This window comes from Emydura macquarii, unplaced genomic scaffold (assembly GCF_026122565.2).
Source record: "Emydura macquarii macquarii isolate MOO-44397 ecotype Brisbane River unplaced genomic scaffold, CSIRO-AGI_Emac_v2 contig_1390, whole genome shotgun sequence".
NCBI classification, from domain to species: Eukaryota; Metazoa; Chordata; order Testudines; family Chelidae; genus Emydura; species Emydura macquarii.
The window spans coordinates 11,274,529-11,285,533 of NW_027131527.1; the positions used below are offsets into that span (position 1 = coordinate 11,274,529).

Sequence of the window (11,005 nt, forward strand, 5' to 3'; positions counted from 1 at the left end):
GAGAGAAATTACCGCCTGTAAGGCGGGGGCAGCTGATTTCCCGCCTCAAGTTAGCGTGGCCGCTCTCTGGTTCCGTTAGAAAGGCACAACGGACCTCACTACCGCTACCCGCCAACTACGCATGCGCCATATTCCTCCCTCGCCTATAGAATCTATAGGGACCGCTTAACGAACACCTTGGCGCTGCCAAGTACTAGTATAAGGTCTAGTAACGAATACGTTACGCATACGTACTTAAGCCCCCCCCCCCCCCCCTCCTCGTTCTCTAACGCATGCGCCCTTGCACCTACTCTAGCTGCTCGGAGTTTTTGCGGAGAAATACCTTTTTCTTGCGCATGCGTTTTTCTTCTTCTTCTCGATTTAGGTGCGCTGCGCATGCGCCATTCCCCGCACCTTGGGCGTAAGCGTGGCTATCGCGATACGTGTGTGTGCCCGCCGCGACGCACGCCATTCTACTGTCTCTTTCTGCCTTTGCTGCGTAGTTTGCTAAGCAAGCAACGCGCCCGCCAGTGAGAAGCGAGGACGAGGCGATTTTCTTCTACCCCCGCCCCCCTAGAGCCTGCCGTCGCCGCATATCGAGGAGCGTGTGAGGGTCTCCCGGTGAGTACGGGGAGATGGGCCTGAGCTAGCCGCAGCCCAGCCTGCCCGGTATACCCGGAGGAGGTGGCTGTAGCAGTTCGGGCCCAGGGGGCGGACAGACATCTCCGCCCCCGAGCAGCGGGGCAGGCGAGGGTGTTGATGGCGCCGAAGGCCACGAGAACCCTCGCGGTGAGGGTGGTAGCGCCTCTTCGCGAGGCCTTGTTCCTCAGCTCGGGCGCGGCCGCCATTTTGAGTGGTGGCGTTGAACGCGGTAGGACCGGGGCTATTCCCGGCTGGCCGGCTGGGGTGTGGATGGAGGCTATGGGGTCCCTGGGGAAGCGTGCGGGAGCTGGCGGCTGGAGGATCCCTTGGGGGATGGGAGCTCGGGAGGCGGAGATGGCTGAGTAGCTGCGGTAAATGGCGCCTGGAAACGGGCGGCCTTATCCCCGCCCTGGAGCGGCGGGAGAGGCGCGCACTTGGCTGTAGTTAGTATTGTTGAGGCCTGGCTGAGGTGAGCGGCAGCGGTCGACCACAAAGGCGGGCGGCGATGGTGTGAAACGTCCCAGCCTTGCTGACGAAGAGGTGGCGCCGCGGTAGTAACGTGTGCGGTGCTCGCCATTGTCATCTCAGCCTCGCGACGTTACGGGCACGGCCTGTTGTGTTCTGAGACCCTCCCCCGCCTCGCGTGCGGTCAGAGCAGCCGCCGCGCAGCCCCACACCTTGCTCCTGGGGCATCAGTGCGATCGGAGGCGCGGACTGACTGAGCCTCCCGATCTGGAGGAATCTGTCTCATTCAGAGTGGATTAGGTGTTCCCCTTCCCCGGGTTACTGCAGTTTGCTCACCAAAGACCTCCTCTCTCGGGATAATATTTTCCTCTCACGAGGCTGTTGTGGGAATTAATCCATTAACAGACACGCTGCGCTTTGAAGACAAAATTGATTTATGTAAGTGCTGAATATTAGTAGTTATAGTACGTTAGTAACAAAAAATCATGTATTTTGTTGTAACAGTAGCATATTTGTTTTAAAACTAAACGTGTTTGATGCTTAATTCATACAAAAGTATAATTTACAAGCAGATATTCTTGATGTGTTCTGGTAGTAACTAATCTAGTTTGTCAAATTTGACACAGTATGCTATTAATGAGACAAAAATGTTCCTTTATCAGACACCCAAGTTACAGCTCAGCTTTAACTTTTAACTTGTTCTGTGTCTACCCCTGACTCTCTTAGTTCTCTTGTTTTCTATATTCCTTTTTAATTCTCTCTTTGGGTTTTTAACTTAGCACATTATGTAGATTGTAAGAAAAGTTATTCTCATGCCTTGAAAAACGGTCCATACAGCAGATGAAGTTGAAAATGGACCATAATACTTGGTCTGTTGGAATAAGATGACTTAATTTCTCAAGAGTTTAGGGTTTTTTTTTTGTTTGTTTTTGTTTGGTAGAAGCTCAACCCCCTTTAAGCCAGGCAAGTGAAGATGTGCATAAGTGTGAGAGACCCTGCCAGATTAAAGGGATTGTGTACTAAGTTTTGTCTCTTGCAGTTCAGTGCTCTGTACTGTATTTTATATTTTTTTGGAAGTGTCTTGCATGTTATAATACAATACAATTCCAGGTGTAACAGAAATAGAGCTGATATGTAGAGCTTGTAACTGAGGTAAAATTAAATGTGTATGGACTTGAGGTTTTTTTTGAGGGATAGCAATACATTATGATTCTAATATCTAACTTTTCCTCCTTCTTCTTTTTCTTTTTTTTAGTAGGGTTGATTTAAGTATCAAGATGGACTGGACTGGGAAACACAATGGTCCAAATGATACAGCTAGTGATGGAACAGTACGACTTCGTGGACTGCCATTTGGTTGCAGCAAAGAGGAGATTGTTCAGTTCTTTCAAGGTATCTCTAGTATAGTTGAAGTACAGTGACTTTGTTTTTATATTTCTATTACATCAGTGTTTCACATAGTTTAATTTGTAATACTCATTTTTTTGAGTGGGAGGGGGAGTCTTGTTTTAAATTTAAGATTGTTTTTCCAATCTGTGAATTATGCTCTTCTAATTTAAAGTACAAATAAGTTTAGATTCATTAAAAACAAGAATATATCTAACTCTTTGTCAAGATAATGAATGTATCATGCATATTGAAACAACTTAACCAGTTAAATTATTTGACTGGTAGTTATATCGTCATATATAATGTAGGTAGACTTATTCCTGTATAGCTTAAACAAAAAACATTACTAGAACAAATGTGGCTAAACACATAATTTTTAATGAAAAATCATTGGCTTGTCTTGTTGGGTGATGGGGGAAACTAAGCTATTTTTTTGTTGTTTAGATTTGCTTTAAGTATTTGCTACAGATGGGAATGTTTCAGCCTTTAACACTGTTCCCCTTGATGGGGTTATTTGTCCTTGGGTTAAAGGGTTGGAAATCGTGCCAAATGGGATAACATTGACGCTGGACTACCAGGGGAGAAGCACAGGGGAGGCCTTCGTGCAGTTTGCTTCAAAGGAGATAGCAGAAAATGCTCTGGGGAAACACAAGGAAAGAATAGGGCACAGGTGGGGATGGAGAGTTTGGGATGGTGTTAAATCTTTATTTTTGGGGGTTGTGGGTCAGTAATGCTTTTGGGGTGGGTTGGGGACCATAATATTTTAACTGGCTATTTTAAAGAATTTATAATTATGATCCTAAATTTAACTTGGAAAATACAATAGATTTGGGGGGGGTGGGGGAAGACAGTAATACTATGTAGCTTGCTAAAATCAGATTTTTGTTTCAGTCTTTTTGTGTAGGGTATTCTGTGATAAATACTATTGTAGTCAGTCATTTTTCATCAATATTTCATATGGGGGAACACATTTCAGAGACTTCTGTTGTAATTAATTTTTACAGTTAGAATTTTCAATTAGTAAATTTTAGCAATGTAAAATTTTCTTTTGATAGATACACTTAAGAATCCTAAGGTTTTAGGTGAAACTTAAGTTGTATGGTATCTCTAGTCATTTTTTATTGGATTTATGCATCTAGTTCTAGAAATGAGTTAAATAATTTTGTACAACCTGTTGTAACTTTCAAACAGCTTATTCATGTATTCTTATTTGTACTTTGAAAATCCTCTCTTACTTAGGTATATTGAAATCTTCAAAAGTAGTAAGAGTGAAATCAGAGGATTTTATGAACCACCAAGAAGAATGATGGGACAACAACGACCTGGACCATATGATAGACCATTAGGAGGAAGAGGGGGTTATTATGGAGCTGGGCGTGGAAGTATGTATGACAGAATGCGTCGAGGAGGTGGTGGATATGACGGTGGTATGTGTATCTAATGAACAAAGGTTCTGTTGTCAGTTTCTTCATGTTTCTGACATTTTTGTCAAGAAGTACAGAAATGGCAGTAATTTCAGTACCTACAAGGTTTGGAAAGTCTGTTTGAAATCATGGTGTCATTGTCAAATGGGACTTGTTGAAAATGATGAGGTATTATAAAGGTAACGGAATGGTATGAGAACACATCAGAAAACTACTTTTTTAATTGAATTGAAATTTAATATGTGCATATCTTGAATTGATACTGGGAATTTTTTTATTTATACTTGATGCTGAGAGCGCCTATTATCAGCACATAATGTGAGTTACCAAAATGTTATCTTGCAAAAAAAATTTGTAATCCTAGTATATTCACACACTTTCTTTTTAAATTGTACAGGATATGGTGGCTTTGATGATTATGGTGGCTATAATAACTATGGCTATGGAAATGATGGCTATGATGACAGAATGAGAGATGGGAGAGGTAATATCAAGAATTAAAAAGTTTGTACGTTAATGACCTATTGAAAAGTATGCCTAAAGAACAGATATTGGTCTCCTTCTTATGAGAAGGAACCACCAGATTAATTCAATTAAAGTGGAAAAATATCTGGCAAGTGCAAGTGTTGGGGTTAATATTTTTGTTACCAGGGTTTGGAATATGCTTGTACTTTCAATGTCCCAGTCAAGAGTGGCAGTTGCATGATATGTATACTTTCAAAATAGTAACCAGTAATAGTAATTGAGTCTTTCCAGCCTTTCCTGAGGTTCTCAAGTGTATTCTTTTACAGGTATGGGAGGACATGGCTATGGTGGAGCTGGAGATGCAAGTTCAGGTTTCCATGGTGGTCATTTTGTTCATATGAGAGGATTGCCTTTTCGAGCAACAGAAAATGATATTGCTAATGTAAGTATTGTAGGAAAATTTTTTGCTGTAGTTTTTTCATGTTACTGTCTATCCCAGACATAATTCTTATTCATAGTTCGCCATCTTTTTGTTCTAAGTGCCAGCAATTAATTTCATTGGCTCTATTGTAACTTCTAGTGAAGTGGAAACAATTGCTTATATTTGCAGCAACACTGGACTCACAACTTTGCAGATTTCACTGGGAGAAAACCACAGTTGTACAAGTATCAACTAAATTTCATGGAACTACCGAAGTTAAAACACAGCTAAGACTTAAGGTTGGGATTTTCAGAAATATTGGAGATAAGCACCCACTACACATTGACTTTTAGTGAAAGTTGGGTGCCTAACTTCCTTAGGTGTTTTTGAAAATTCGATCAACACACTCAGTTGTTCTTTTGACTAGAATTTTGAGAAAATTAACATGGTTAGGGTTTAGCCATCCTGTTCCAGTCCCACTGGTTGAAATTTAGTTGCAGATAGTGTTCTTGATACGAAAGCTCATAATTAAATCTAACTTTTCAAAATATTAGAATGTTACTAGCACACTATGAAACATTGGCAGGAGTAATTAAAATGAAGCAATTCTTTGGGGAGGTGGGTTTGTGATGTGATATCGATATCAAATTTACAAGCCAGCAAGGCGGTAGTTAATAAAATTTCACAGCCATAAATGAAAACGATTTAGGTTCTGCTTCAGCTTGGGTGATACTTGCTGATTACCTTCTGGCTTCTCTCCACCATACTCTTGTTATCAACAGCAATTATCTCTCAAATAGATGGAGATAAATGCTTCCAGCTATTCAGAAGTTGGAATTCCCAGCCTCTGTTTTAAGTGATGCAAAGCACTTTGTTTTTCAGTTCTAGCAGGGGTTGTCAACCTGTCAAATTTGGAAATAATTACAATATTAAAAGATTTTAAGGCCAGAAGCAGCCCTCCTCATATGTAAGCTGATCTCTTGTATAACACTCAGCAATTTCTGTATCATCAAGCCCAATAACTTGTGGTATGAAATAGAAAATATTTTTTCAAAAGACACACAAGATTGATTTAAAAGACTCCAAGTGACAGATAATCACAACATCCATTGCTAAATTGTTCAAATCATGATTTGGAAAAAACCCATGCTTCATAAAACTGAAAATATAATTTCAGCTTCCTGTCATTGTTACGGTAAAGAGCTTGCTACAAAGGATTGGTGCAGAAGCACACTTACGTAGGATTGGTAGTTTGCCTAATGTGACCCTAAAATGATTAGTGAACCCGTGGACTAGTGGTTTTACTGAGGTGGGAATGCCACTGGTTAAAAACACCTTTAATTTCTTATTCTGTACTTGGTTGCCTGTGCCAGATAAAAATTTCTTATTCTGTACTTGGTTGCCTGTGCCATTTGGCTTATCATATTTCTCAATTTCCCAGATACATATCTTACCCAGCTATTTTATTACATTCTAGTTCTGCAAATACATGCTGAAATTTTGCAGGTTAGGAACTTTAATGTGCTGCAGTATACTAAAATATTACAAGTTGTCAGTGAGCTACTTAAATGGTTTCAACTATGAAAGCACTTATCTGATTGAAGCTTTTGTGTTCTCTCAAATGTTCTCTTGTGGATGGAATGCCGTTGTCTTATTGGACCTGCTTAGGCTGACCGTGTTTTCCTTTAACTACTACTCAGGGAATAAAAACCTAAAGAGGCCACAGTTCTACCAATCCACACATTCAAGCACCATTTAGCTTATTAAATTTGATTCAGCTACTGTTCTATAATATTTAACTTCAAAATATTGTTACAGTAAATATACCAATCTTGGGAAACGGTCAAGTGCAACGGACAAGATTCAGGAGCCCAGAGTGTTATTTCTGGCTCTATTGACTTTTGTTTCCTTTAGTGAATCACTTACCTTTTCATGTTTAGTCTACTTGTTGGACTAGTTGTTTTAAGATTCTATCGGTAAGATGGCTATGTTTTTATGAAGCGAGGTCCTTGGATAAATTTTACTATGGTAAAATGAGGTGGTAATCATGGAGAATATAGTAATGTCTAAAAGGGGAATTAATCTATTCCTATTCTAGGAATAAGAAACATTGGCCTGATCAAATTAGAACCAACAATTTAGTAACCCCAAACACTTTATTTTAAACCTGTCACTTACAGTGAGCTCTTTAAAATAATTTAAATGTTTTTACTAAAGCTGTTTAACAGTGTTCATTCACTAATACCAAAATAATATTCACGCATTGTATTCATTTGTTAATCTTTTAGTTTTTCTCACCACTGAATCCTATAAGAGTTCACATTGATATTGGGGCAGATGGAAGAGCAACAGGCGAAGCAGATGTGGAATTCGTAACACATGAAGATGCAGTGGCTGCCATGTCTAAGGATAAAAATAACATGCGTAAGTATTACAGTGTATGAACTTAACAATTCAATGACCAGCCCTAACTAGATTCCTGGGTGTTACCCACTGACATAGCTCTCATATCTAGTGTATGCATGTATTATAAACGCTCTTATGATGATGAAACAACAGCATGCACTCATTTCTTCCCCGATTTCCTGTTTTTCCATAAAATTCATGTTTTATTAGCAGTAGAAAAGAGAATCAGCTCTTAAAGGGCTGTAAACACAACTAGAGCCTACTAGTCTGAGGCATAGTGGCAGTAGAGAGTGGAGGCAGGCTTTTGACTTTAGACCCTTAACATCTGCAGATCCTGAAAGTTCTAAATATCTGAGTGTGCATTGTGGAGGTGGTGACTTGATTTCCATGTTGTTCTTTCATGATTTGATTTAAAGTTAAGACTTGTTGAAAGACTGAAGTCTGTTTACCCACAGAGCAGGTGCAGCATATGCTGTCCTGCCAGTATATCTCAGCTCTGGCATGGAATGACCACATAGTGTATGAGGCCCTTCATTCAGTTAAGTCCTTGTCTTTTTAAGACTACCAATAAGAGTGCAAATTGTGACAGTGGGATTAATGAATAAAGACCGTTATCACTAGGAACTGATCTTACAGTGATGACTCACTTCCCTAGGCCATGAAGCAGCCACAGTAACTTTTTCCATAAAACTATAACTAGTTCTACTGTCATCAGTTAGATGTCAGTCTCTCCTTGTATTTTACGTAGGCCTTTAACCTCTGAACTAAAATCCTGATAAGTTCTTTTGATTTCTTAAAGAACATCGATATATTGAACTGTTCCTGAATTCAACTGCTGGAGGAGGTTCTGGAATGGGCGGCTATGGCAGAGATGGAATGGGTATGAATGGTTTCAAGTTTTAGTTCACTGTCAAATAAACTTTATCTCACTATATTATAACATTTCATGTTCTACCTTCCAGATCAAGGAGGTTATGGCTCTGTTGGCAGAATGGGAATGGGTAGCAATTACAGTGGAGGATATGGTACTCCTGATGGCTTGGGTGGATATGGTAAGTGGTAGTTTTATTTTTAATTAAGTGAATTTGCTACAGGAGTCCTAGTGCCACTTTGAAAGTTTTTATGCAATTCTAAAGTGACTTGAAATTTTATAATTGAAACGTTTTAAAAACTTAATGTGTTTGTTTTTTAACCAGCAGTGATGTTTTTGTTATAAGCCACTTTTCCTCCTGCTTGTGAATGAATCAAACTTGGGGCAAGTGTAGCAATTGCTTACATGCAGAAGCAAATAGTGGGGAAGTAACATATATAGCTTCTTTTCAGTGCAATTTAACAGTTTAAAAACAAAGGGTCCATATCATTCAAGTAAGCAGGTCACAGGATCAAATTGAGAACTGTTTTTGAAACTGATAACTTTTCAGAATTAAGTACATAATTTAATAATTAAATATCAATTATTTTACAGGTCGTGGCAGTGGAAATAGTGGTGGATACTATGGGCAAGGCAGCATGGGTGGAGGTGGATGGCGTGGAATGTATTGAAGTGTGACCTTGCTTCTACAAAATATCCTGGAAGAAACAGTCTCTGGTCTACTAGACTTTCTTACAAAATTTAATTTCTTTTGTATTTTAAGAACTTTATAATGACTGAAGGAATGTGTTTTCACAATATTATTTGGTAAGCAACAGATTGTGATGGGGAAATCTGTTTTCTGTAGGTTTTATTTGTTGCATACTCTGACTTTAAATAAATTTTTATATTCAAACCACTGATGTTGATACTTTTTATACTAGCTACTCCTAAGGACGTATTGCATATTCAAGAATCCAGTTGGTTTAAGATGTATTATTGGTTTATTAAAGGTGGTTGTATTGTAACTTCTCTGAACACTGATTCAGTTCTCTGTAAACATGGTATAATTGAATCTTAGACTGAAGGTACACTTGTTAATAGGAATAAGATAGAAAAATACATTAGTTTGTTTTTGGTTACAACCTATTCTAAATTGGCTTTCAAGAAAAGTATATACTATTTAAAAAAAAACCCACAACAAAATATTAAATTATAGGTTTGGAGGCTAAAAGTTACCAATTTGGCTTCCTTATTTTTCATGTCAAAACCACTGTCTTCAAATGCATAACTGCATTGGTTGGTGGGTGTCTGATCTTTGTTTCCATAAGATTGGATAAATGCTCCGTTTGCTGATTCTTGCACTAATGCTGGAGGTTAGTGCAAGTTTCACATTTACTAATCAAAATCTCCATGTCTGTATACTTACAAACCACTTTGACTAATTTAAATAAATTACCTTCAAACATTACCAGTTTCCAATTCCAATAATGGGGCAGAGTACTAGTTACGCTAAACTATATCTGATTTTAATATACTTAATACCCAAAACCTGTCAGAATATTAAAAGGCATTAAGTCAAATTATGTAAAGGTCTCATTTTTCTGAGTCTGTTCTGAAAAGAAAATGTTTTTGCTGCTGAATACCTGCTAATAGCCTGCATCTATTCAAAATTTGGCTATTTATTTTTCAATGAGGAAAATACTCACCATTTTAGCTATTTGGCATCCAAATACCTCCTCAAATGAAAGCAAACATATAAGACTAATGCTTGTCAAAATACTTTCACACAACCCAACCACATCTTGGTAATGTTTTTGTGCATTTGTGACATGTAAGATGTTCAGAACCATGTTGGTGGAAGACACTAACATACATGATGTGTAATGAAGAAAAAGGTATTTCATAATTATTCAGTCAGCGTGCTCTTCCAAATTTTAACTGATTGTCCTCAAATGCCTCCCTCTTGATTTGTCAAATGTGATCTCGGGTATTGAAAGTTTGTCACCTGTTTTTGCTAGTAATGTGTTATGTATGTAATAAATGTCTTATTGTGGGAGACAATAGAATGGAGTTTATTTTGCTAGGAAATGTGTGTGTCAAATTGGCTTAAGACATCTACAAAATAGCTGAGACAATAGGGCACAAGGCTTCTAGTCCATTGTGTACTAGTGCACATACCATTCTTTCATTTAGCTTATTGTCTTTTAACTAGCTAACTTATATCCACCTGCTCAATAACAGGAAATAAATTGGTTATTAAAAACTTTCATGAATGAGCTGGTATGTCAGAACCCTAGTTGTGCACTTTTATAAAAGAGTACTTAAAATCAGATGTTTGGAAAAGTTCTAGTTTAGATAATTTCAGGAATAAAGCTAGTTGCAGTGGTAGAAAACGAATTCTGAAAGGCTTAAAATTAAAGTTTTTTGTTCAATGTAGCTGCACTTTTTTCCTTCGTCCCCTCAACTTTTTCCTTATCAGAGAACAGGCCATATAATCGGAAAGACAACTGAATGTGCCCTTTACATGAAGGGATAGCTGTTGAGGTTGTGGGTCTCCTTTATTTCTTAGCATCTACTTTTGAAACATGGTGGAGTGATAACTCTTACACAAATCTGCTAGAGAGCGCTTTTTCACAGAGCCTGTTGCATTATGACATAACATCTAAAATCAAAATTCCAAAGAGAATAATGAACTTGTGGTAGAAAATTGTCTTCTGGGATGTTTGAGGGACTGGAGCGAGATCAACTCATTGCCATCTACCTGTAGTTTACAGGCCTATTTTCAGTCAGTAAGTCCCTACCATCTAATATTAAAGTAGAACTGCTGATCTGAAGCTGAAGGATTGTGTAAAGGTATGTTTATTTCTACTCACTTTGATTTAGAGACAAGTTGCATAAGCTAATATTTTTTTATTGGACCAGTGTCTGTTGGTGAGAGCCAAGCTTTCAAGCCAGCCAGCT

At 38.6% G+C, this 11,005-nt stretch overlaps 1 protein-coding gene across 5 annotated transcripts; it reads left to right on the forward strand.

Annotated features, from left to right (window-relative positions):
- Nucleotides 1–408: 408 nt before the first annotated feature.
- Nucleotides 409–8,960, forward strand: HNRNPH3 (heterogeneous nuclear ribonucleoprotein H3). 5 transcript variants are annotated; one of them, XM_067552620.1, is made up of 10 exons: nt 409–600; nt 2,342–2,478; nt 3,007–3,145; nt 3,715–3,902; nt 4,297–4,383; nt 4,691–4,806; nt 7,074–7,209; nt 7,991–8,071; nt 8,154–8,243; nt 8,657–8,960. In XM_067552620.1, exons 2-10 carry the CDS (start codon nt 2,364–2,366, stop codon nt 8,731–8,733), a joined length of 1,029 nt encoding a protein of 342 aa, XP_067408721.1. In that variant the 5' UTR covers nt 409–600; nt 2,342–2,363; the 3' UTR covers nt 8,734–8,960. The 5 variants fall into 5 exon arrangements, with proteins under 5 accessions (XP_067408721.1, XP_067408723.1, XP_067408724.1 ...); XM_067552622.1 differs by having other exon boundaries at nt 2,345–2,478; XM_067552623.1 differs by having other exon boundaries at nt 411–600; nt 3,715–3,857.
- The last annotated feature ends 2,045 nt before the right edge of the window (nt 8,961–11,005 follow it).